This window comes from Lissotriton helveticus, chromosome 1_1, assembly GCF_964261635.1.
Source record: "Lissotriton helveticus chromosome 1_1, aLisHel1.1, whole genome shotgun sequence".
Classification (NCBI taxonomy): Eukaryota; Metazoa; Chordata; class Amphibia; order Caudata; family Salamandridae; genus Lissotriton; species Lissotriton helveticus.
Window position 1 is genome coordinate 807,962,077 of NC_136057.1, and position 27,799 is coordinate 807,989,875.

Below are 27,799 nucleotides of genomic sequence, written 5' to 3' on the forward strand. Positions count from 1 at the left end.
CTTTATCCATGTGTAACTGCTAGGATATCCACAAAATGCATTGACTTAGATTTCTCCTGAATGGCAAATGATTTGTGGTTACACTGAAAACTTGACCTGGTCTGCTCTTCATGCTCAGTTGTTGGAGTAACCTCGAGAAGCCATTAGAGAGAAACACTATCTGAAAGACACACGTTAATGATAGATTCCTTACCTTATAATATCCCCAAACGTCAGACTGGATCCGGAAAGCTTTTGCCAGCAGTACCCCTGTGCGTCGATAGTCGTCGTCGTACGGCTCCGCGTGCATCGTTGGCATCGTATTCGTCATGATGACGTCACTGGAGCCACTTGGAGGCGCCCACACGCGCTGACAGCAGTTCTTTCTTTTTCCGTGCCAGCAAGCGCAGATCCGGAGAGAGCGGTACCCCGTCAATTAGTTGACTAAAGTGTTTGTAAGTAAAACTTACTCCTGGTGCAAAGGGATGCCTGGTTTCAAGCTTTGCAACCAGTTGCTGTTGCTGACGGACCCGCACCGTGGTTGTCTCTTCTGCCTGGGGCATGACCATAACACCGAGTCGTGTTCCCACTGCCGAGCCATGGCCCCGAAAACTTTGCGGGAGCGGTCCCGAAAGTGGCTGGAGGCCCAGGGTCGGCCCCATGTCGTTCCAGGTCCCGGGCTCGTGGGAGGTCGAGGGCCCGGTCATGGAGCAAGCACAATCATTCGAAGTCTTCTCACTTGGAGTCAGGTAAGGTGAAGCACAAAAAGTTGATGAAGCGTCGTCGCTATTCGTCATCCCCTCGCCGGTCGCGGGACGCGTCTAAGGGGGCAGGTGGCACCGCCCCTGCGGCTCCAACGTAGCCCGAGCAGTTACCGTTGGCTTACCCACCTTTCCGGGGTCCATCGGCGACTCCAGACGAATTGCAAGAGTTTGTGTCTGCAATGGCACGTGTCTTTGGCCCATGCAGCCCCGTCGGATCTCCTTCGGGCCCTGCGGGCCCCACTGTTCCGCGTTCCTCGATGTTGCAGGCCACGGCCCCAATGTCGTCGACACCCAGAGGCCTCCATGGCTCTGGCCAGCGCTCCCCGTTCTTGCCGGTGGCCCCTGTACGGCCCCCAATGACATCGACATCGCCGGCGATGCCGGCAGCCGACACCAGCATCAACTTCTTTTCTGACGTCGGCACGGTGCCGGAGGCATGTCTTCCGGCGCTGATCCCAACACCAATGGGGGACTTTTACCCTTTTTTTCATCCACGTCCTCGTCCCCTCATGCAGGAAGGGGAGGATTGGGAAGCGTTTGAAGACCCTCTCGCAGCGCAGTGCGGGTCCGTCCCCGACTGGGATGAGAAACTGGAGGCGGGTGGCCCGGATTACACTCCGGCTCCTGGTTCACCATCCCCTTCAGCTACTATGGAGGAGAGTGGTTCCTTTTCCACGGTGCTACATAGGGCGGACAAGGCTCTTGACCTCGAGCTCCCTAAAGTGGCTGTCAGGACTAACCTACTGAAAAGTGCTTCGGCCAGCTTCTTCTTCTACAGAACCGCTGTTGCTGTTTAATAAGGCACTTTCTGATGTGCTTTTGGGCACTTGGTCTCGACCCAACACAGGGGCTCCTGTGGATAAGGGTGTATGTCGTTGTCATCGCCCGGCTCCCAACGACCCTGCCTTCCTCACCCAGCACCCCACACCTGAAAGTTTGTTGGTTCAGGCCTCCATGTCCCGAGTGCGTTTCCTTCGGCTCCACCAGACAAGGAATCCAAGAAATTGGAGCAGTTTGGCAAGAAAATATATTCTTCCGCAAGTTCTGGACTGCGGTCTGTGAACACTGCCTGTCTCTTGGGCCGCTATCCTCATTCTGTATGGGATGCGGTTGAGCAGGTGCTTTCTCAGTGTCCAGAGGAGGCTCGGACAGTTTTCTCCCTAGCTCTGATGGAGGGGAGAGATGCGGCCAAGTTCACTATACGTTTGTGGTCTTGATACCACTGATTCACTGGGTAGCGCGATTTCCACAACGGTGGCGTTACGTCGTCATGCTTGGTTGAGGACGGCTGGCTTTTCTGCAGCTGTCCAGAATACATTGATGGTCATGCCCTTCAATGGCACCCGCCTCATTGGTGATAAGGCGGATTCCACATTGGAGTGTTTTAAGGATTTTCGGGCCACGGCCAAGTCCTTAGGCCTTTCGGCCGCAAGTACTCCTTCCACTTCCATCTTTCGTTCCTTTCTAAGCTCTGGAAGAGGCGTGCAAACACGTTCCTTTCAGAACAAGCATGTGCAGCAACAGTCCCAGTGCAACCACGGACGTGAGGCTCGCAGAGGCGGGTCACTGGGCCAGCGTGCGGGTCAGTCCACCAACACCCCTGCTGCCAGTGCCTCCATAACTTCCTAGTCCCGTGTTTTAGGCCAACCAGACATCAGTGGGGGGCAGGATTCATGATCACCTCCCCCACTGGCGCACCATTACATCAGACAGGTGGGTTCTGGAGATTGTTCGAAGAGGTTACCCCCTCCCCTTCGTGTCTACTCCCCTAGCAATGCCACCGCATGTTGGGGGTCATTTGGCACTTCTCCAGCAGGAAGGGGGCCATTGAGCGTGTTCCGACGCCAGAAGTAGGTCGTGATTGTTACTCCCACTACTTCTTGGTTCCAAAGAAGAACAAGGGTCTACGTCCCATCTTAGACCTTGGGAATATCAATCAATTCCTCCGGAAGGAGAAGTTGAAGATGCTCACTCTGGCTCAGGTCTTGTCTGCTCTCATCCCACAAGACTGGATGGTGGCACTGGACCTGCAGGATGCTTATTTTCATATTCCCGTCCTGCCAGCCCGTCGGCGTTACCTACGATTCTCGGTGGGCCAGGAGCATTTTCAGTTCACCATGCTCCCCTTTGGCCTTACCAGTGCCCCTCCGGTGTTCACGAAAGTGAAAGCGGTGGTCGCAAGTTCATCTACGCAGATCAGAGGTCTCAGTCTTCCCCTATCTCGACGACTGGTTGTTCAAGGCGGGCTTGCCTCAGACAGTCATCTCCCACCTCCAGACTACGGCCGACCTCCTGCATTTGCTGGGATTTTCCATCAACGTGCCGAAGTCGCACCTGATTCCCTCTCAGAAGCTCCTCTTCATCAGAGCGGTTCTGGACACGGCGCAGTTTCAGGTTTATTCTCCCGAACAGCAAGTCCAGGACATTCGGGCTATGATTCCGATCTTTCAGCCCTTGTCCTGGGTTTCGGTCAGGAAGACCTTAAGACTCATGGGCTCCTGCATCCTGCTGACCACCCATGCCGGGTGGCATATGCAGGCTCTGCAGTGGGACCTGAAGTTCCAGTGGGCGCAGCATCAGGGAAACCTGTCCAATTATGTCCAGACTCCGGAGGGCGCTGCACAACAATTGAAGTGGTGGCGCACAAATCAGCATTGGGTCAGCGGCAGATCCCTCTCCCTTCCCCAACCGGAGCACACAGTGGTGACGGATGCGCCCCTCCAGAGATGGGGCGGCCACATGGGAGAGGCGGAGATCAGAGGCCTCTGGTCTCCGGCGGAGTCCCAGCTCCATATCAACTTTCTGGAGCTTCGGGCTATTCTTGCACTGAAGGCATTCCTCCCCTCTGTCAGGAAGAAGGTAGTGCTGGTGTTCACGGACAACACCATCGCCATGTGGTATTGCAACAAACAGGGCGGGGTGGGGTCCTGGACCCTCTGTCAGGAGGTTCTGAGCCTCTGGACATGGCTGGAACGTCACAGCATTTCCTTGACGGTTCAACACCTGGCTGGTTCTTTGAACGCCAGGGCGGACCAACTCAGCCGCTGGTGTCTGATGGATCACGTATGGCGTCTTCACTTGGAGTGGAGCAAGGTCTCTTTCAACAGTGGGGAGAGCCTAGGTTAGATCTATTCGCTACCGAAGAGAATGCCAATGTCATCAGTTCTGCGCGTTAGAATTTCCACGGCGGCACTAGCTCTGCGACGCTTTTCGTCACGAGTGGAGTTGCGGTCTGTTGTACGCCTTTCCGCCTATACCACGTCTGCCCAGAGTTCTGAAGAAGATCAGACATGACCGGGCCCAAGTCATCCTTGTGCATCCGGACTGGGCTTGAAGAGTTTGGTATCCCGAGCTACCCAGTATGATCCTGGATCCCCCGATCCGACTGTCTCTTTGGGAGGATCTTCTGTCGCAGCAGCAGGGGACGTTTCTCCACCCGAACCTGCTCAGCCTCCACCTACATATGTGAAGATTGAGCGGTGACAGTTGATTCCATTTGACTTGCCTCCCGAAGTCTGTGATGTCATTCTGGCAGCCAGGCGTCCCTTCACTAAATCAGTATACGCTTGCAGGTGGAACACATTTGTGGCATAGTGCACAGCCAAGACTGTGGATCCCCTTTCTGTCCTTCTTACTGAGGTCCTTTTGTTCCTTCTTTCTCTGGCCTGGCAGGGCTCTGCTCTGGGCACTATCAAGGGCTACCTTTTGGCCATTTCAGCTTTTTTGAGGCTTCCAGATCAGTCCCCTGTTGTACAGAGATTCTTAAAAGGCATTACTCATAAGTTCCCTCCTGTTCCTTTCATAATGCCTCAGTGGGACTTGAAACTTGTTTTGACCTATCTCATGGGCGCTCCCTTTGAGCCGCTTCACAATTGTCCCTTACATCTTCTGACTTTGAAAACTGCCTTCCTGGTGGCTATCACCTCTGGCAGGCGAGTGAGTGAGCTTCAGGCTCTTTCTTGTAAGCCTCCTTTTCTGTCGGATCATCTGGACAAGGTTGTGCTGCGTACTCGTCCTTCCTTTTTGCCAATGGTTGTCACTGCCTTCCACATCGGGCAGACTATCACCTTGTCCACTTTCTTTCCGCCTCCGCATCCTTCCAGAGAGGAAGAGAGGCTCCACCGTCTGGACCCAAAACGTGTGCTCTCCTTTTACCTGACTCGCACACAAGTATTCCGGGTGGATGACCAGCTCTTTGTTGGCTATGCAGGTGACAAGAAAGGCCGGGCTGTTTACAAGATGACTATCTCCTGCTGGGTCATCTTGTGTATCACGGCCTGTTATTCTATGGCTAAAAAGGAACTCCCGGTGTGGCTGCGCGCCCATTCTACCAGGGCAACAGCAGCCACTACGGCATTGGGACGTGGTGTCCCCCTGCAAGACATCTGTCAGGCTGCCACGTGGGCTTCACTGCACACCTTTACAAAGCATTATTGCCTTGACAGTCAGGTTCGGAGGGACGGCTTCTTTGGCCATTCTGTTCTCCGTGACTTTCTGGTGTAATCTTATTCGCAGACCCACCACCGGGGTTGGTATTGCTGGGGTATCTATTCTAAGGTAAGGAATCTATCACCAACCTGTCTCTTTCAGATGCACAAGTTACTACTTGTGTACCGATATATCTGTAAGAGGCATTAGTTAGTGATAGACTCCTTACCGCCCCACCCATCCTCCCTGTTCTGCGAACTGATTACTGGGGTTAAGGTCATCCTTTTGGGCCCTAGTTTCTATGCACCAGTGGGCAGTTTCTTACATGGCTCTGCGTTCCTGTCGCGGAAAGTTGTGTACAGAACTGCAAGCGGAGCTGTACGACGACGCCTATCGACGCGCAGGGGTACAGCTGACGAAAGCTTTCCGGATCCAGTCTGATGCCTGGGGATATTCTAAGGTAAGGAATCTATCACTAACTAATGTCTCTTACAGATATATCGTTACACAAATAGTAACTTGTGCGTTAGGCCCTGGGATGAAAAAGAAAAAAAAACGCGCACACACACACGCACACACACACACGCACACACACGCACACACACACACACACACACACACACACACACACTCACTCACTCACTCACTCACTCACTCACTCACTCACTCACTCACTCACCCCCCAATCATCATGGTCTGTCATCAGTCTAAAAGAATAAACGTGTACACTGAAAAACTGTGATTATTGGGAGTTGTGTCTCATTCCTAATTTAGGTATGACTTATTCCTTACTCTTGAATTTTAAGGACTAAGGCATTTTAAAAAAGGAAATAAACTTTGTGAATCAGACCATAGAACTATTAACGCGATGGGTGGTTTTCAGATGGGCTAAGATTTACTCACTTACGTTATATGAATTTTGAAACATATCAACTTGCCTTTCATTTTATTAATTGATTTAGATCTATAGGACGAAATAAATACCAAAAGGGCTGCCATTTTTTTAACATGAGTATATAGAGTCTTTTCTGTGTTCATAACAGACTCTAATATACACGCCATAAAAACAGTTATGAAAATAAAGGACTGTTTTTGGTTTGATACCCATTATTGTATTTTGGTCTTTGGTATTAAGAATTTTTAAATCGAAGGAGAGGATGGACGGAGCGCTGAAACTTTTCAGACACTCACCCCCAGATCTAGGTTGAATCCATCTTTGTTCTTTAGCTCACTTTGCTACCCCAGTTCACACACAGCTATATGCAAATCAGTCTTGACCCTGTGCCTCCTGGGAACAGTCCAGCCTGAACTGCCAAGCCATGTCTTACCTGGTCCGGAAAGAAGCATATTGGGACCGGTTTCGAGTTAACAGCCCTCATCAGCCAGGCTACCTTGAATCCAGTGGCAAAGTGAGCAAGGGACCCACGTCTGGGCATCCCTTGCCAACTCAGGGCAAACAAAGCAAACACAAGGGGTGAAACCCCAAAACCGGTCCTAGGATGCTTGTTTCCAATCCAGGAAGGACCTGGCCTGGCAGTTCGGGCTGGACTGTTCCCATTGGGCGCAGTCATGATTTGCATATTAGTGGGTTCAAACTGGAATGGCATGGGGAGCAAAGAACGATGGATTTAGGCCCAGATCCCTGTACTGGGGTGAATGTATGACGTTGTTCTGCATTCTGGTCATCAATTGTTGTTTTTGCATTAACATTTTTAGACAGATTTATATATGATTGAATAGTCTATCTTCCATGTCTCTCAGAAATCACATGATGTTCTCTTTTTAAATTTTGAGAAAAGAAAATGGAGACTTTTGTGAATAAAGGTTGATTGGAGCCAAACACCGCTGCCTTGTGTGTGGCATCAGATGCATTTCTGAATCAAGAATTTTTGTACCAGGTGCATTTCATGAGTGCCGAATCTGGTGTACTACAATCGCCACATGAAATAAATTCTAATGTGGGTTTGGCTATTCCAGATTTACCAGCATCGATTTGGATCAGGCGCCTTACTGAATTTATTCAATTTTAGTTGTAAATATATGGTCCAATTTTGATATTGTGAGATTCTGGTTACATCATAAATTATGAGGTTGAATGTTGTTTTGTTTCTAAATATCACCAGACATCAGGCTAGAAATATAGGACAATATTGTACGTTACACTTTAAGAATTTTATATATTAAAGGTTCATTTTGAGGGTAGTTAGCTTGAAAAAGTTTTCATCTTTAAAGTGCTTCTCACAATGGGGACTGAATGGAATGAAAATGTTTAGCTTTAGACATGCTGATTTATGTGATTATGTGGCTACAGCCATTACCACATAGTTATGGGTTGACATTTTCCAAATAATTTCATATTTCAAAAAAACAGTTGTTTTTGTCTCAAATGGATGAAAATAATACTGCGAGAAAGTTTGCCACATCATTTACCCTTTTATGCCTTGTAATTTAGATGACGTTGCTGCATAATCATAATGGATTTGACAATGGGAAAACTCTGTAGAGGGTTTGGGGGATATGTTTATGATGATGAAGCCTGTATCTCACAAGGAACTGTGACATACCTCACAGTTCCTGTGAAATATGGGTTTTTATTCTGCTGCATGTGCAATTAAAGCACCCAAACAAATATACGTCTTTTGGTTGAGGGATTATCGTTCATTCTGTTCACTTTGTTTTTTGAGGACACGAGTGCCACACACAACTTATTCCTGTAACCATTCATGTCTCCCGCGCGTGATGTCCACCCAAGATTTTACAGAACGATCGCAACGGATCACGCCTATTTTTGTTGCCTCTCCTTTCTATATGTTTTGAATGTCTTTTGGTCAGCCCCTTCTATCATAGCTCATTTGGAGTGCCATTTAGAACTTAGATCAGCCCACACAACAGCCATTTGGCAAGTCAGGTATGTTGACTGGAGGTATTTTGCTTGTTTAATTTGCTACTTTACATTTTGGGGGGTTCATCAGCGGGAAGGAGTCTATCTTCAGTCTCAATGCCTAACCTTGATGGAGATTCTGTGAGACTAACACAGTGGGTGTGGCCAGAGACACCATCATGCTCTCTGCACATATGGGCGACTGAATGATGAGTGCAAGCTGAGTCGCCCGTATACCTTAGAGTGATAGGAACAGTTCTTCTGGGGTACTTCATTGCTAGGAACAGTCCAGGTTGTAATCTCTATCACATTTACCATGCTGGCCTCAACTGCAGTGCTTTAGTGTCTTCCATGGGCATTACCTTGTCCAACCTACCCCTGCTCTTCTTGCCCCCGCCCTCCCACCTATTTCTTTACAGTTGTTGGATGTCTGCAATTGAAATTTGGACAGTCCTTGAAGAACTGTATGCAGTTCATCACTTTAGCGCAGGAACATTTATCACATAGATTAAACCTCAATGGGAAGCACTTAAACTATGTGCAAAGTTGGTATACCAGTTGATGCCTTGCTTTTATAAATGTACAAGCAAGCTGAAAAATGTACATATCGTGATTTGTCTTAAATGATCTCTATTAAATCTGTTGTGGATTTCCTCGTCTTACTTCCTATTCCTCATAGAGAAAAGAGGGTATTCATATTTAATTACTCCATGATATTCAAGAGCGTTAAATCTCCCTGAAGCTTCTCCCTCTCTTTCCTGCCATTTCTCCTAAATCAATGTAGTGAATCTGTTGCAGATGTCCAAGCCAATGAATTGTGCATCATCCGTCTTCTTATGTCCTTCTCTCCACTAGTATTGCCTTTAAATCACTCTACAACATTCATGGATGTCAAATGACCAATGGTCTCATCCTTTTAATGCCGTTTCTCAACAGCTGTTGGGTGGCCTTTTCTGAAAAGAGGACTCTTCTTGAAGGAATATATACAGTTCACAGCTCTGGCACTGGTGCATACTTAGATATTAAACCTCACATTATTTTTGGGCTGCCAGGATACCCTATATTCAGGTGTTACTATTTTGTGTTCGGTTTTCTGCTCTTAAAAGTAGATTTTTGAGAAGCTCTACCCTTTTCCTCTAGCCCTTGAGGGTAGTAACATTTAAATAATACACAACCTTTCCACAAAAATGCTTGCTCCCAAGTGCAGTGGTGGCACTCGCTGACTGATTATAAACATGATTGCCATCTTGGAATAGTGAATCAATAAATTATATTGTAGATTACGCAACCAACATGGTAATTATTTTACTGTCCAGTTAGTGGGCGTCCTGCAATGCAGGGGAACGAGTGCTGGCAGAAGCATCCTAAAAATGAATTCTACAATAATTAAAGCAAACATTTTTGTAGAATTCAATATTCCAATGCATTTGTTAACATTTTTTCGCTCCCCTGTATTGCTCGGGACGTGCACACCTAAATTGTCAGGAATCAAATTTTATGGCAAGAGTTCAGTCCTTAAAAAATGAAACTGAGAAACTACCTTTGGGCCCTAGAAGGAGGAAACAAAATGTTGGCCTTGTTTCTCTTAGAGTGCTAGCTAGTCAGGAGTTAAATTAGACTGATTATCCAGGCTCTGAATTACAGCATTCCAGTGGGGCTCTAATGCATGCCAGTGGCAATGTTTCTTCCACTCTGAATTCTGCATCTTCTTGCATCAGGTTTTTTGTGATGCCACCCTGTAATAAATTGGGTTATTAGCTGAGAGGAGTAAGAACCTTACTCACATAATTATCACAATCCTTGCCATGGTGAACAACTGAAGTCGCCAAATAAACCTGTGCTCAAACCTCTGGTAGCTATGGCACAGAACAGACAGGCTTAACTTAGAGGCAATGTGCAGAGCATTTATGCATTATTCAAACAGTAATAAAGTCAAAATACAACACAAGAAAAATCCCAAATTAAATTAGAAACATAGAGAATGTTTAAAAAAATAAAATGGCACCAAAACGACAAATATCAAAAATAGGGAACTGGGGATATGAATTATACATTTTGAGATAAATAGTGCAAAAAAGTGTCCTGCACCAACCTCAGTTGTTTGGGTGTGCTTGACCTGTACTAAGATGAAAGTTAAGGCCCATGGCGATGGCTCAGAGGTCAGATACAGAGACCAGGTTCGTCCCAGTTGAAAGTTTTATCTTGAAGTCTAAAGTTATTGGCCGGTCCAGGCAAAAAACTGTAGTCAAATATGGCTTGGTGTTGACAGATTCTGGTGTTGAATCCTCTGCAAAGCCTTTGGTTTAGGCAGCAAGAGTTTTGAGTGGAAAAAGTTCAGATGTCGCGCACCAGGGGCCCTTGACGTTGATTGGATACCTTTGGCGACTTCGCCTAGGGGAGCTTTTCATGATCTGATTGTTTTGGAACTTGGATTTTTTTCAGCAAGGCAAGGCTACAGGCTGTAGCCAAAGCTGGTTCGTCGTCAGTGTTTTCCGGCATCAAAGTCTCAGCGCAAGGGGTTTGGTTTGGCAGAGAACAACGTAGTGGGAGCTAAGGATATCTTAGCCCCGGCAGTGACGCACTCTTATCGGACTGGCATAGCAGGTTGGTCCCAGTCCCCCGGCGGTTCTCAGAGCAGAAAGCTGTCAAAACGTTTCTGCGTCCCAGGTTTGAGGCAGGAGGAGTGCACTTTAACACCAGCCAAGGGTCCAGTAACTTAAGGACAGCACTTACTGGTCAAGGCTTACTTCAGTGAAGGCCATCTGCAGGGTCCAAGGCATGTCCAATTCGAACTGCTCAGCTGTATAAAAAAGGCCTCTTGTATCTTGTGTCCTGTTGCTCAAACAGGTCGTCAGCCTTCTGAACCTTGGAGTCACTTTTTGCCGGAGATGAGGAGGACAGATTTAGTGAGGCTACATTTATGGACCAATGTATTCTTAGACCGGTGCGCAGCACGCTTAGGGCCACAATCACGGAGTTCCCCCTGGCACCGGCCGAATTCGGCCTGTTAACTACTGTAATTTCTTCCTTTGGAGGTGAGCGTCTTGTCTCTAAAATGTATATTTCATGCATGACACTAGTTCCCGGCAAAGACACCAAGGTTCGGGAGGCATGGGAAAGAGATTTGGGACATCCGATTTCAGACACACATTGGAAATTTTTCTCTGCACAAACTAAAAAAGTTTCACTAAATATTAGGCACAGGTTATTGCATTTTAAATTTCTATGGAGAGGTTATATGTCCCCAGAAAAAATACACAACATTGATTCTAGGAGACCGCACTCTAGTAGACCGCACTGCTTTAAGTGTGGCGCTCTACACGCAGACTTTGCACATTGAATCTGGAACTGTGCAAAGATTGGGACTTATTGGCGATCAATTTGCATCAAAATAGCTAAAATGATAGTTGTGCAGATTTCTCCTTCCCCAGAGTCTGCTTTTTTGGGCTTTGTATTAGGGTTTCCTAAGAGTTTTCATAAATTCATGGCGATGACCTTTCACCTTACCAAACGGGAGATAGCTGTCAAATGGGGCTGCAAGGCCTTACCCACGACTAAGGCCTGGCTCCAGAGTTTAGCCTATTGCAACACGAACAGTGACTTGTATGCAGATACCTTACCTGCTATGTCCCCTCCAAAGGATATATGGAGCCCCATTAAGGCCTATCTCTAGGAGAGTAGGATCTGCTTCTTATAGTTACCCCCACTTTATGCTGATGTTTCACTGTTTTTGACTCAGACTGGCTGGGATCTTGCTATCCAGGACCCCCGCCTAGCTGCTTTCTCCTCTAAGTTGATTGCATGTACTTTAGGTACACTCCAGAATGGATTCTGGGGTACCCTTATAAGTCCCTAGTATATGGTATACTATGTACCTAGGGCATATGTACCCCAAAGGCCTCCTAGGGGCGGCAGCATATATTGTGCCACCCCTGAGAGACCACTCAAATTGACATCACAGGTCTGCTACTGCAACTTGTGTAAGGTGGTGCATGCACCCCTTCCTCAGATATAGGTTCACTGTATCTACCTTATCACTGTACATATAAACCTATCAGTCACCCCTACGGCAGGCCTTATCAATCCTGAAGGCAGGGTGCTGGGTTTTATGTGAGAGGGTGCCCATGCATGAGCAGAGCCCCTCTACAGCCTTCGGAATCTATTCTCTGGGTTTGTTCTGTGATGCAGCCAACCATATACTCTTAAGTGCATTATAACCTAGCAGCAAATGCCAACTTTAAAACGGCTCCACAGAAACATGTTGTGTTTGGTGTCAAACACCTTGGAATCATACCCCCACACCAGTGACTGGTGCGGGAGGTATGATTCCACCCTCCTAGAGGGAGAAATATGACTACACCGGTACATCCAGTACCAGCTTAACAGAACCTGGCATCACAAAATGGATGCTGCCAGCCACAGACACGAGTCAGCCCTCCTGCTGCTGAGCAAAGCTCAAGCAGGGGAAGGCATGCCAATAGGCTTCCTGTCACAGGGAGGTGTAACCACCTCCCAGACAGGGTTTAGTGTGTTGGGGCTGGGTGGGTTCACTCTGAGAGTGCTTTGATGGCTGCACTGGGGGCACATTTGGTGACCCTGTGTGTAGTCCAGCTCAAACCGGTTGCAAGAGCCATTTGCTCCTGCTCTGGCGCGAAACTGGACAAAGGACATGGGTGTAACCACCCCTCTATCCTGACTCTCCCAAATGTGGGTCCCCAGAGTTTGTCCCACCTTTTTTTGGTATAAATTAGGAACCCCAGACTACAGGACTTTAGATTTACCAGGACGAAACTCTACAACAGAAACCAAGTACTTTGACTATCTACACTTCGCTGGATGACTTCAGAATCTCCGAAGCTCCTGAGGAATATGAAGATTTCTGCAACACAGGAGGTGGGTTTCCAAGTATCCCCGAGGTCGACTAGTGTTCTCAGAAAACCTGAGAACTGCAGCCCTCGTGGGCAGTATATGCTTTTCGGCAATCCCTGAGGTTGTGCTTTGGGCTACTTGTAGTCCAAACCTCGAGCAGTGTTTCCACAGAAGATTACCGGCCTACACTCCACGAGTGTTCCGTGGGCTGGTATTTTGTGATTCCTCTCGAGGTCCCTTCCCGATCCCTGGTCCGTTGGCCTGTGGGTCCCTGTGAAGGCAACTTCAACTTTCAGTGGGCTTACCTGGTTGCTTCAGACGTGCCCTGACTCTCCATAGCTTGGAGAGTCTCCAGGACCTTGCTGGTCCTCGCAGACGCATCTTTCCTCTGACCACGTGGGTTGCAGTTGCCAAGGCTTGTTGGTGTTCAATCCGGACACTGACCCCACCACATGTTTTGTGGGACAGCTCGCCTGTGGACTTGGTCATCCTCAATGTCTCCTGGTCCCCGACTGACTCTTATATCCTTGCCTTCCATCCTGCTGTTGAAATATTTTGATATCTTTTTCAAATTATTTTAAAAACTGGCACGGGGTATTCTCTACTGAAAATGATTTGGCTCACTAAATTCTTGTGAGTGACAGAGCTAGATTTAAATTGTTAAAAAAAATTACGTTTACCATTCTCTTCTTATGTGTTTTATTGATCATTTCTGTATGAGCATAAATATGCATATTTCTAAGACATCATATAATGTTAGTATTGGTCACTTCAGCAGTAAATCTGCCAATGTATTTTTCTAGCGAATTTCCAAATTCAAGACTTGTCTAGAAAATGCAAAGCAAGTGGAAGAAAAATGACTTTTGTTCGAGGTAAATGCGCCCTACAAAACCCCGATGCTCATATTTGCTTTAATGAGCATAAAATGCAGAGTTGTTTAGTGAAGCAACAAATGTGGAAAGTGATATCTTACATTGTCCTGGCAGAAGAAGGGTAATTACTGCATGCCAGGCTTTCATTTCAAAATCTAATTTGGTATATGGAAACTTCACAGTTGCAGTGTGCATTCATGGCAGAGCTAATTAAAATGTTCTTTAACAGCACCGGTGGAACTGTTTCTTAGTCGATGACCAGTCACACTGTAGTTTCTTAAAATATGTTCTGCATTAGAAGCATGCTTGGGTAAAAGGCCTAGTGCATTGTGCTTCTTGTATGCTGTTTAGCAATTCTGGCATTTTTCACCATCCTAACATTCAGGTCATCATAAACTGCCTGCTCTAGCTTTCAGCACAGATTTCGTCTGCCTGGTTACCTGACACACATTTATTTTGAATCTAATATTCATTCTGAACATCCTTCCTAGCAGATATGATGAGCGAGAACGCTTTGCACAAGAAGCAGAGGAAATGCCTTTTGAAACCTAAGAACAGGCATGGTATTACCACCCTCTGCCCATGTGGTTGCTCTCAGATAGATCACTTTTCATCCACGAGGAGGTCTGAGTCATCTGTACCATGTCTCCTTTGTGAGCACGCGTTGTCTTTTTCTGTGTTTTTTCTCGTGTCCGGTGTGTTCGCCTGCCACTTGGCTTCCTTATTTAGTAATTTTCCTAAGCTACCACTAATGCCATACTTTACATCGTTTAAAGAAAGTACTTTCCGCATATTATAATTTCAGAAGGTGACATTCACTGGTTAGTTTTCGATGCCTGTAGCATAGCACAGCATACAGAAATGTGGCCTTTGTAATTTTCTTTTGGAAGATCCTTAGATGAATAATTAAAACACGTAGTAAAATGTCTTTATTGCTCTTGCTCCAGAATGGAGCTTCTCTCTTTTGTTTCCAGGAAGTAGAAAGTAGGCAAATGGTCTTGTAGTCCTATGTGTGGTTCTTCTCAGGAAGTCACGTGTAACACTAACAGAGGGAAGCTCTCTTGAGCTATCCTTCCTGCCTAAAAGCGATGTGCTTCTCAAGTTGGCATAAATGATGTCCTGGTATCGTTGTGAGGTGTTCCTGGAGCTTGTACATGCTCCTTGACATAATCCAAGTCACTTGGGTTCCTCCTGGCAGTAGCGATGAGGTATTATCTGATTTATTTGTGTGCAGCTACAGCATGTACCAGCACCTAAACCTTAAGGATTGATTCATTGTGCTAGATCAGACCTGTCGGCAAATAATATGTGGACATCCAACAACAAGTTCAATTATTGTTTGTGGCCATGCAGCAACCCCACATAAATCATTGGAGAGACCGTTGGGAAGAACCCTAGATAATTGATATCCTCCTTCCAGATATTTTTATGAAGTCTAGTCTCTGGAAGAATTGACCTCTAAAAATGAAATTTTATGGTTTCCCCATCTCAAGCAAAACTATTTAAGGTTTGTAGTAAGCCAAAATGAGTATCATGAGTGTCTCCCTAAAGTCAGTTCCCCCTCCCTGCATTTGCCCGCACTTACTTTGTGGCCCTGCGTGGTCTGGGACTCCGTCCCCCAGCCTCCCCTGCACACAGAAGGGGCCGGACATTGGTGATCACACTTTTAAAGCGCTGGTGGCTTCTCGCAGCGTGGGTTGCTTCCCGGCAAAGCCCGGTGCCAAGGGCACAGCCGGCAGAAGCTGGGCCACCTCCTAACATCTGCTTGTTGGTGTGAGTAATACTTTCCATGCTTAACCTACCTGCGGTCTATTTGCAACGTGTTTAACACTGAGAATGTAATAGTGTATAGAGGAGTAGCATAGTAGTGTAGACTGGACTGGAGTGGCGTGGGGTGGGGTGCAGTGTAATAACTAACAGTGGAGTGGCATACATTGGAGTGGGGTCAAATAAAAAAGCATAGAATGAAGTGACATAGAGTGGAGTGCTGTACACTGACGTGGCCAAGAGTGGAGTGGCGTACAGTCGAGTGGCATGCAGTTGAGTTGCGTAGAGTGAAGTGTTGTAAAGTAGAGTGGCATACAGTGGAATAGAGTAGATTGGAGTTGTGTACAGAGTAGAGTCCAGTGCAGTGGTGTATATTGGAGTGAGGTAGACTGGAGTGCCTTATAGTGGCGTTGCTTACAGTTTAAAAGCGTAGAGTGGAGTGGGGTAGAGTGGAATAGCATATAGTGGAGTGGCTACAGTGAGGTGGCATACAGATGCATCTGAAATGTAGAAGCAATGTAGATTATGGTGTGCAGAGTAACGAAAAACTGCAACTTGTGCTGGCTTGTGTTTCTCCAGATTTTCCAATCAAAGCAGATATTTAATTAACAGACATTTTAAAGACAATATATATATTTTAAATAACACCCCACCATATTACCCTACAAACACCGCATCCCACAACCTAAATATAAATTTGTAGGTAAGCTATACAAAAACATTCACATAATCACCAAATAAATATAGTTACCATAAAAATTTAATTTAAAATTTAAAAATAAATTAAAATGTATGTAACTTCGTACTCTATTCCCATGCAAACCTAATAACCTGCAACTCAAATATAAATTATTAATTAAATGTAAAAATGAGTTTATATAAAAATTATAAACATATTAAAAAATGTAAAACTATTCTATTGATACTAGCTCCTAAAATTAATATAATAACTAATATAGATTGAATTGTGTAGAAATAAATATTAAATACGCCTGTATTAAAATAAGAAATATTATCTACTATATTTTTAAAATTGATATTATATGCATAAACAATTATATTCTTATCTTATATATTCTGTTCCTTCATATTTTTTGGAATGCTAATATTTTGACATAAATAAGTAACACAATATTCTAAATCAATAGTTGTGTCATTTACTGTTTTTTTCTAAAGTAACTGGAACCTATTACCAGTGTTTATTAGTCTTGGCAATTGCAAACTTAGGACCTTCATGCAGTCTCTGTTCTTGTTGACTTTTTAAAAAATTGACTGTGAGACCAAATACATCTGTGGGTGTAATTTTAATAGCTTATATATTGCAAATATAACTTTTGTTGTTAATCTTTCGGAGCTCCTCTGTTTTGATCTTCTCCAGTTATGACAAGAGACTGTCATCATGGAAGATGGCATGGTTGAGGTTCTCGGGATGAACTCATTTCCTCAGCAGCCTCTTCCATTGTCTCTTTAATGGTTGTTCTGTGCCTCAACCGTGAGTAAGAAGTATTGTCCTCAAATCCCTAGAGTAGGTCTTAAAACAAATCATCCATGCAGTATGAAACTTACTAGTTATATTGTGTTATACAGTCTACATGTATGTATTGCAATTTTTTGGGGAATGTCCCGAGTGAGTCACTCACCCAGGCTCCTTTTTATTGCTGATTAAATCAGTATTTGGACCAGGGTGACTGCCAGGCTCCCTAGGAAATTTATCACCCTTATCTTTGTTTGCAGTTTCATTTGTACCTCCCCAATACCATTTCACCATTTAAGTTTTAGGCTTGCAGCACATATGATTTGCCCTCTGACATTATTCTCCATATGTTTATGTTTACTTAGGGATTCATTACATAATGTGCAATTTATTCTACCTACATTAGTAGTGTGTTACTTCACAGGTAAAAACTAATAACATGTATGTAATCCAATATATTGTAGCATATGTATGTGTTTAGTTTATAATATAATGTTAAGAAATCATAATTATTGTAATATATTTTTTGTTAAATTTAAAGCCTCTGTGATTTGATTTAATGCTCCAATTGCCAACCGTAATATATGCAATGCTCATTAACTCTAGTAACAAATGTTATCAATCCCTATATATGAGCATATTTTGCTGTACTGTTGTTTTTTTCTTAGAAGTAGAACCCAAATAAAAAGAGTATTAAAAAAAGTTGTATGCATGTGTTGGGTGTATGTGTGCCTGTAAAAGGTATAATACATGGACAACTCTGGGTTCCATTTTAGAAGACACTGGGCTGTCTGGAGGAGCATGAGGAGATAGAGAAATACCCCCAGAAAGATTTGTGAATTGCTGCATTCCTGTGAGCTGGGTGGGACACACTCTGGAGGAAGGAGAGCCAGGCTCTTCAGTACACTTCAAAGGGTGCTCTTTAATTCAGAGAGAGGTCACTGGAAAGGAGCCTGGGTACATCCCAGGAAGGAGATGGGGCTGATCAAAAGTACCCAAAGAGTAGGGCACATATCACTGTGGCTGACATCCAGATGTGAATCTCTAGTCACTCCCATGACCTATGTTATAGGATTTGGAGTAGCTCTGGCTGTAACAGACTACTTTTTGGAGGAAGGTCAAGACAGGGGAGAGGGCACTTTAAAAGGTAGCAGACCCCCATCACAAACATCAAAGAGTCAGACCCTAAATCATATTTGGTATCTGGAAATGGATTATGAGAAGGGGAGCTCAAGGCCCCCAAATTGGTAAACTGTCAAGCAGCTGGTCAGGCTGTGCAAGGAGGAGAAGCTCTGCAAGGCTTCTGCCTGTGACCAGGGTTGGGAAGTTACGGCCTGGCAGTCTCTCATCTGGGCTAGGGTATATAACCCATGGAAATCCATGACCGCCAGCCCCTGGAGTCTGGCGCACCAATGCCTGCCTGCTTGCCAAAGCCAGCGTGTCCTGTGAGGATAAACAGAGCACTTCGCAGGAGTGAGATCCAGTGGGGGATCCTGGCACGTCGATCCCCATAGCGAGGTGTGAGGAAACCACTGCTGCATCGATCGGGCCCTCGCCGTGTGCAGATTTCAGTCACGACCCAGTATGCCAGAGGGGGGCGCCGTGAAGTTATCCATGGTTGCACCGGTCCGCCCATAGCCTGAGTGCAAAGGGAAGCCAGTGCCCTCCTTCTCCAGAGGGGCTAAGTAAAGATACTGCCATGTCGATCAGGTCATAGCCCGTGTGCAGAGTGAAGTGGGCAACCTTGTATCCCAGTGGTGCCATTGTGACATACTGCTGTGCCTATCGGGCTGTGTCCAGTGTGTGGAGGGAGACCGGTAAACCAGTATACCAGAGGGAGCTGCAGTGAAGAGGAAATCACTGCTGTCCTGATTGGGCTCTTCAATGTGTGCGGAGTAAGGTCGTGACCCTTTATGCTAAAGGACACTGCTGTGAAGAACAAGGGACGTTGCCTGGTTCATCTGTCATAGAGAGGAGAGGGTGCCTTGGTCACCTATGTGCATGCCAGAGGCCCAACTGAGGGTTGGAACCAGAGCTGTGGTTCCCATACCTGTGAGAAGGATCAGATGAACTTACAGTCTAGCCAGAGGAGATGCGTTGGATGCCCATCTTCTACCCCTGAAGAGCTGTGAGTGCTACACACCATCAGCATCCACTTCAGCCCCCCCGCCACATCCGAGAGTGAAACGCTCCTGGAGACTCCGGTAAAGCAGCTATTGCAGGAGCAGGTAAGACTGATCACAGGGCCAGAAGGCTTCAGGGGAACTGTTCTGCATAGTGCTTTGGATGCTGAAACACTTTTAACGTTTGGAAGAGTCCGAGTGGGACTCCTGAGCCTCAAACTACTTATGGGCTTAACGTTAATGTTGCATATAGTAAATAGGGACTAACCACTACCATTAGACAGAGGGAAGTGGGACTCAGGGACCTTCCTATCGAACTCTAGAGACCCGACCTCAGGGGACTGTGATTATTGTTTGTGTATGCCGTATTTTATTTTGGATTTTTATATAAATACTCTTTATTTTTTAATTTAGAAAAAAAGTATTTGACTGGACTTAAATTGCTGTTACTGAATGTTTTTTGAGCCTGTGTTCACCACCCTGCATCTATTTCTCACCGCCCCCAAATCCCTGAAAAGCCTTGGACTGCTCGACTCATGTGGAGAATCAAGTGTTAGGGGGTACTTGGCCCAGTGGCTCAGAACCCATAGTAAGTCCAGGACGTCAGGAGTAAAAGGTCTCGAGCCCCATGGTTGGGCCCTGTAGCTCCTGCTTGCCCTATGGCCCTCTCAAAGAGGTTCTGACAGATTTGTTCTTCCCTTTCTCATTCACAAAACATTGTTTAGCGTAGTTGTCAAATTAAGAATGTATGTACCAGGATAATGCCTTCCACTGTGGTTGATAGATGTAATATCAGGTATGAATGAGACAGAGACGTCCATCTCAAGTACGTACATCTACACTAAATTATATTATGACATCTATGGCATATGTCCAGAACTGGAGTGTAATTATAGTTTGTGAAGCTTCATTTACGTGCTCTCAAACTTTGATTGAAACTTATAAATCTTATGTTACTGATAAAGATCCTGCAAAAAGAACCTGTGATTCCAGAAAGGAGATTTTCTGGGGCGTTTTAACAGCTGTTCCTCTAAGGAACCATGATTATGGATGGCAGTCGTTCAAATGCCTTAGTAGCTCTTAATCTCAAGAATACAACATAGAATCCTTGAATCTTTTTTATTTTGCATGTGTTGCTTAATTAGGGGGTTAGGGCTAACAACTACATTAACAATAAATAACACTCATCTAGTTTCTTTTAACAAGGAATGTGGGATTTAGGCTGCTCCAATGTGCAATGTGTGTCTATTGTCAGTAGGTTCTGAGAGAGGATATTTGAGAATTCATTAGGAAATGTAGATTAGTCATGTCCGCCTGGAAAGGATTTTTAAATGTTTAGATCTTTTTGTTCCGTATTTTAAACAAAGCTAAGCTAATTAAAGTTTTTGCAAAGCTTTTGCTTCTAAAAATATCTTACAATTTGTGATTCCCTGCAGCCCAGAGACTTTTCTATAATTAATTATTGTTTTAATGTAATACTCCCACATTGCATTAAATCAGCAAAATGCATTGTTTGATCTTGAGTGTTCATTCTTTTACATGCAAATGGGACCCATCTTTATTTCAGGTGTCATTTCAATTCCTATCTTGGAATATTTGCAGTAAGAATACATTTTCTTAGTTTATTTGTTTTAGTTTATTTGTTTGTAATCAGATCTTTCATTAGTGCTGCCTCCTTCTACTCAATGTATTTCTGTCCATCATTAAGTTGGCAGCTCTTCATGACAAAGTGGTTATTCCAAAGGTTCATTTGATATGAAAGTGCTTCAACAGGATAGTTACATGTTCTGTAGGAAAATAGGACTTAAGACATAACTGTACATTGGTAACTTAAATGTCAAATTTAATTTATATTTGCCTCAGTACTTACAATTGTTGATTACAATTTCTATTAGTTCAGTGACGTTCTATTGTACAGTAAAGCTGAAACCATTCTCTGTGATCTTTGTTTTCTTATGTTTCTTTAGGCAGTCTTCCTGAGCTCCTTCCCAGCTTTATATTCAGAACTGCTCAAGCTCTTTGAAGTACGGGAAGTGGCAAACCTGGTACATGACACTCTAGGAAGCCTGCCCATGATCATGCATGTCGACGACTCTCTTCAAGCTGTAAAACTTCAGTGCATTCTACAAACAGTGGAGAGTGAGCTCTACACTAACCCAGGTAGGCATAGAATTGTGTGAAATCTGGAGGCTGTGTTATTCACAGTCAATGGGCAAAGATCTCTGAAGTGTACACCACGATGTTTCAGTTTAGTACAACAAATGTAAAAGACCACTAAATATCATTTAATTGTAGGTAACAGTTGTGTTGAGCAATAAAAATAAATATGCGGTGATGTACTCTGGAAAGCTTCCACTGATAGTTGTTAAGAAATATATCAGATTTGAACACTGACATTCTGCTAATAGCCGAAAGAAGCAAGTGGGTTTAAAAGGCCACTTAGGTTGGATTAAACCGAGAAAGATACATTGTTGTGTTAGTCAGAAACACAGCAGATGAAATTGTACCATCAAGTGGCCCATTGAGTTGTCGTCTTCCACCCACCTGGAAACATTGGCTCCTGCTCAAGAATCCAGATGAAATGACAGAATGCAGACATCACTCATAACTATTGTTAACCTCAGCCTCAATGCTAGCCACCACCAACTTAAGATCCTTTTTAACCAATTTGTCATCAACCACTCACCGAAAAGCACTAATTCCTTCCCAACTCAATGACTTGGCAAATCACGGGATCTGATTTTGTATTACAAAAAACTGCCTTAGTGCTCTGCCCCATCAGCCAATCCCCCTCTGGCAATGCCATAATACATGTCTTGTGTCTTCACGCCACTCCAGTCCTTCTAAGTAGGACACCTGCCACACAAATGGCAATGTTAATGCTGTCCAAAGATTCTATTAGGATTATTAAATAACCTCACATTTATATTGAGTTCTTCATCCTCTAAGTAACTGAACAATTCATTGGTAGCAATATTTAATATACACGGTCCCTTTGTAGATTCGCCCCTTGACTCTCGTCCACAGACTTCTGTTACTTCAGCTGTCTTAACATTAAATCTACAATACATGCACCCCTTTGTAAATGGAGGACAATCCCTAACATGAAATATCTCAAATCTTATGAACAAGCTCAGATCATTTTTCGTCTATCCTCAGTATTGCAAAATCCACCTCATTTCAAGATCCAACTCCTCGTTACTCTTAGACCCTCAACGCCTTGTTTACATCATAAACATTCTTCCCTCTAAACCTAGCCCGCCTCCTATTCACTGCGCACTCTGAGCTGTACAATTTGATTCTTACTTTCTCTCTAAAGTATTTGACATTCAAACTAACTTAAATAGACTTTTCTTAACCCTGCCACTTTCCTCATTTTTTTTTCGTTGCATCCCCAATGTCTCTACGAGGCTCCTTCCTTTCTCACCCATGTCTCATGAAGAACTAATACTGCCACTGACAACGCATTTAATAAGATCCTCTTTCCTCTCATGTCCAGTCTTGACATTCTCTCTAACCACCCTCTCAATACAGATAACTGATCCTCTCCCATTCCTTTTACAATAGTAATAGTGCTACTAAAAAACACCCATGGCTGCAGCTTCTTATTAACGTCCTTTTTCTGTCCTTCCTTTGGCTTCCCTTATCATTTCTACACTGATGACAAGCAAATTTTTCTCTTTTTTTCCAACAGTCTTCCTGCCTCCTTAAACACCGATCTTGGACTTGTGATGGGTTCAGGGTAACCTTTGGTGGCTTTCTGCAGGTTCTAGTGTTTCTGTAGCCCGGTACACAACCTTGTTTTAATTCTGGGCTAATGACTACTTTCTCTTCAAAACCATAGTCAGCATTTAAAATATATGTTAGGAAAAGTTACTCTCCTTTCTGATTTGGTTCGTACTTTAAATAAACCATGGCCATTCTTTTCAGTATCCTTTACCACTGAGACATACTGGCCGGCTTTTTTCAGAATAAAATTGAGAAAATTCAAAAGAGTGTTAAAGAAAATAGCATACTCAGACGCCCCCGCCCAGATACTATATCCTGCTTCCTTTCCTTCTTTGATCCAGTCTCAATGGATGATTCTAGAGCGGCCATTTGATATCTTAGGCCAAGCTCCCCTTCTGATCACTGACCAGCTTTTCTCTTAGCTCAGGGAGTGTATTTCATCAATCCATTCTTGAACTCCATACTGAACAGGTCACTGTCATCGGGGATAGTCCCTTCTAATTGGCCAAAACGCTGTCCTTTCTGAAAAAAACGAATGCACCTCAATATCCCAAGCAATTACAGGCCTATTACCTTGCTGCCAGCCCCATCAAAACGTATGGAAAAGTTTGCTATCCAACTACATTGAATCTAAAATACTTCTCCACGTTAGCCAGTCTGTGTTTAGACCAAAATTCAGCACAGAGACCACACTTCTGGAAGCCTCCTAACTGATAAAAAGCACCTTAGATGCCAGGGCGAGGCAGTCCTTGACTTCTAGACCTGTCGGCAGCATTTGACATGGTCCCTCACTCCAGGCTGCTTGCACCTCTTCATGATATTGGCATCATGGGCACAGCGTTGAAGTTGCTGAAATCCTTCCTTGAAGACTGATGCCAAGAAGTTTGTTTGTCACCTTTCTCGTTCTGTAAAAGTGGTGTCTCTGTAGGAGTACTCCAGGGCTCATTCCTTAGCTCTACTATGTTCAGCATCTATATGACCCCACTAGCGGCATTGATTGAGTCTTTTAGGGCCAAGAGAATCTCATATGCTGATGACACTCAGCTTGTGTTCTCCTTTAAGAAGGGCGAACCAATTGACCACTATGCTATTAAACCCTGTCTATCAACAGTTTTTCACGGGATGAGTATCAACCAACTCAAATGCAGTACAGCTAAGACAGAGGTTCTCAGCTTGCGCTATGAATTCAAACTCAACCTGCAAGTGCATTGGCCATTTGGGCCTTCCCACCCAACCTACAAGCTGACACAGTAAAAAACTTGAGAGTCAAGTTTGATAAACAGCTGACACTACACAACCAAATTAACACGATAGTCGGCCCATGTTTTTGTCTTATGTGCATGGCTAAAATATTTTTGCATTTCCTCTTATTCCCCATGAGGTTAACAGTGATCCTGGACTTTATCATGGCTGGATTATTCCAATGAAAGTAGGGTGCTTACGGAATAAGTCAGAGATTCATGAAGACCAAGGCCTAGATTTTAGTAGAGGTCAGTCCACTACTGACGCAGAGCACTCTGCCGAAATGGAGAAAAAGAAGGGACGGCTCGAGGCCGAGATGGAAAACATCCTGCAGCGAAAGAAAGAATTCGACGCAAGGATGAAGGACTACATGATCCCGACAAAACCTAAGCCACAGGTGGCCGACATAACGGAGGAGGAGGACTACGACGTTGAAGGACAGTCGGAAAGCGTTGAGGCATTCGACGAACAAGAAGAGGAGGTGGCTACTTACTACGAGTATGAAGGGGACGACGACCGCAGGACGCTCCTCGGGTCTGCATCCTCGGAGACTCAGGAGATAGACTGGCAAGACGTCGACACCGAGAGCCCGGAGGAGAACGTCGACACTATCCTTTTTCAATAAAAATTAACAGACTAACATGTTTCACTTCTCAAATTCCATATTCCATATTCAACTATACTAATATACTGCCCAAATAACTGAATAACATATCTACTACTCAAATTACTTCATATTTATACTATACTCATTTTCAACACTAATCCTTTATGGGTTCCGGAGTGGCGTGCTACTCGGCAGAAAAACGCTTCAACGCCCATCAGGGGTAACAAGTGCTATATGAATGCAAATCTTTCTTCCCCTTTTATCCATCCGCTATCCTTCTCACTCCAAGTAACAGACTAATATCCACCACTGAAATGACCTCATATTTCACCATATTAATTCACCACTAATCCTCTATAGGCTACCTGAATAGCATGCGTCAACAAGCGAGCGATAAATAAATACAAACCTTTGTCCTACTCTATCCTTCTGCTATCATTCCAAATCCAAATAACTGATTAACCTATCCACCACTTAAAATGTACTTGCATGTTTCCCTATACTAATTCAACACTAATCCTCTGTGGGTCCCGGAGTAGCGTGCTACCCGCCGAAAAAGCGCTTCGACGCCTCGTCAGGGGTAGTAAGCGCTATATAAATGCAATTACAATACAATACAATACTGCTACATTAAGCATGGGTCAATTAAAATGGGAAGGCCATCCTTAATTGATGAGAATGTCTCACACACATAATAGTGTCATGCTTCATCATCGGCATCCTCTCCCCACCCTGGTAAGATAGTACTATCAGGGCAGACTCATCTCCCCAAACACTTGGTGGTGGGAGGGAGTTCTTTATTAAAACTACTGGACAAGACAGGATTCAGTTAATCTAAGAATACCTTAGGGTTCCTCGGTTATCACCTTTGTTAGTGAGGACTCTAGATATATCTAAAGACACTTATCTAGGCAGGTAAAAAGAGCACAATGGTTCAAGCCCGTCTACTACTCACCAACATGATTCTGCCCTCAGAAATTAGCTTATATGGTCTGGAGCATTCGTCAGGGCTAAAGGATCCCTACAAATAGACAATAAACTTGGTCTAACCTACCCGGTAATGCTAGTGCATCGCCAAAAACCACAATCACCCAGGTGAGTCCTACCTGGGTTGTCTTAGAATCTGTTTTTGCACAAAACCATAGGTTTTTTTTTTTAGTTCAAATCATTTTTATTGAAAATTTTTGGGAAAAAGAAATAAAAGACAATACAATAAACCTTCCATTACATAGATTGATTCAACCATAGTAGTAAGTGACACATACACGAAATCAAAGAAAAATAAGGACAAGTGTGTCGGATACATCAAATCCAAGCAATCAGCGGGCACATTATTCACGGTGCATACAGAGGTAGAATATACAGTCAGTGGAGCATACGGAGGTAGAATATACAGTCAGTGGAGCATACATAGATAACAAACATTTGCAAGTCTACATCATGGGGGATCAAAGTGGGAGGACGATACATCTAGAGAGGACCATAACTTTTTGTTGGAAGGTTTCCATGTAGCTGATTGCAGCGCTGGATTATCTGCCCCTCTGAAGAAAGAGAGCCACTCCAACCAGATTTTAAAATTGACCTCCGCAAAATGTTTCCACTTACAGAGGATGACCTTGCATGCCAGCGTTAACATTACATCTAAAAGTTGCCGGTCATGTATGACTGGCAATTGTGTATCTAGTGCGCCTAGTATGATATAGATAAATTCCTTCACAGGTTCAATTCCAAATATCTGGTGGATATAAGCAAAGATCTTTTCCCAAAATGTTTGTAATAAAGGGCAGTCGAAAAGCATGTGTGCTAGATCCCCGGTTGTTGACTGGCAATTCCAGCAATTGGGCGTGTGCTTCAGATGGCATTTATACAGCCTCTGAGGAGTCCAGAATGCTCTGTTCAACAGCATGTATTTTGTCTGGCAGAGGATTGGGGAAACCTTATTGGACAATGCAGTATTATATATTACATCCCAGTCTATCGCTATTCCTGTCGAGTTAGGTTCCGATTCCCATTTACCTTCCACTAGCCTATGAGATTTCTTGGGCATGGGAAGGAGTAGCTTATAGACTCTAGACACGAAATGGCTAGCATGGGTCAGAATTGATAAGCGTGTCATAAGTCAAGGTGATTCGGTAATAAGGGTACGTTTAGAGATGGTGGATTTCAGTTTCATGAACTGGTACAATTATATGGGTGGCAAGTTATAAGTCATTTACAATTTCGAGAAAGGGATGGGTTGTGTACCATCGTAGAGGTCCTTAACCATGTTAATGCCTTTTTCGGCCCACAGATCCCAATAGAGGGTTTTGCCTTCTATCTTAAACATAGGATTCCTCCACAGTGACACCAAGGTAGATTGTTTAACTACGGAGTTAGTTTTATGGGATTGGTCAAGCCTTAGTAGGGCTCGTCTAGTATTTAACAGGATGTATTTGGAGTGAGGTAAGTGTGTTAAATCCATGGTAAGGAGGGCTGGAAGGGGTGCATGTGCGATGATAGAATTTTCAATAGTTAGCCACACTGGAACGTAGGATGGGGAGTCTACCAGCCAAAGAGCACCCTGTTTGCAGAGGAAAGCCGTCTGGTAGGTCCTGAACGAGGGGAGGCCCAGGCCGCCTTTCTCTTTTGCCAGTTGCAACTTATTTAATGATATCCTGGCTCTTTTCCCTCGCCACAGAAACTCCCCAAACAGCTTATCCACTTTCTTGATAAAGTCGTCCGTAAAAGTCATTGGGAGCATGCTAGCTAAGTAATTAACCAGTGGTGTGCACATCATTTTAAGAGTTTCAGCCCTACCCCACCAGGAGAGAAACTTGGGCGACCAGCCGTCCAACAATGTGGAGATCTTTTTTAAGGTTAGCTCCTCATTCACTTTTAAGGTTGATATTAAGTCTTTCTCGAAATCCAGACCCAGGTATTTAAAATATTGTGGTTGCCAGGTAAGGCCAGAGGTTCTGAGTATGTCTTTATTTCCGACATTGTTCAGGAGTTTGACCTCCGTTTTGTCCTTATTCAGTTTATTGCCGGAAACCCTAGAGTATTCATCGATAGTATTCATCAGCGC

General features: G+C 44.4%; 1 protein-coding gene across 2 annotated transcripts in view; it reads left to right on the forward strand.

Annotated features, from left to right (window-relative positions):
* Positions 1-27,799, forward strand: part of DOCK4 (dedicator of cytokinesis 4) — a 1,604,094-nt gene that overhangs the window by 783,930 nt on the left and 792,365 nt on the right. For both annotated transcript variants that reach the window (XM_078674485.1, XM_078674490.1), the window contains exon 23: positions 21,125-21,317. In XM_078674485.1, the coding sequence (XP_078530611.1) occupies positions 21,125-21,317 (193 nt within the window). The remainder of the gene's footprint in view (positions 1-21,124; positions 21,318-27,799) is intronic.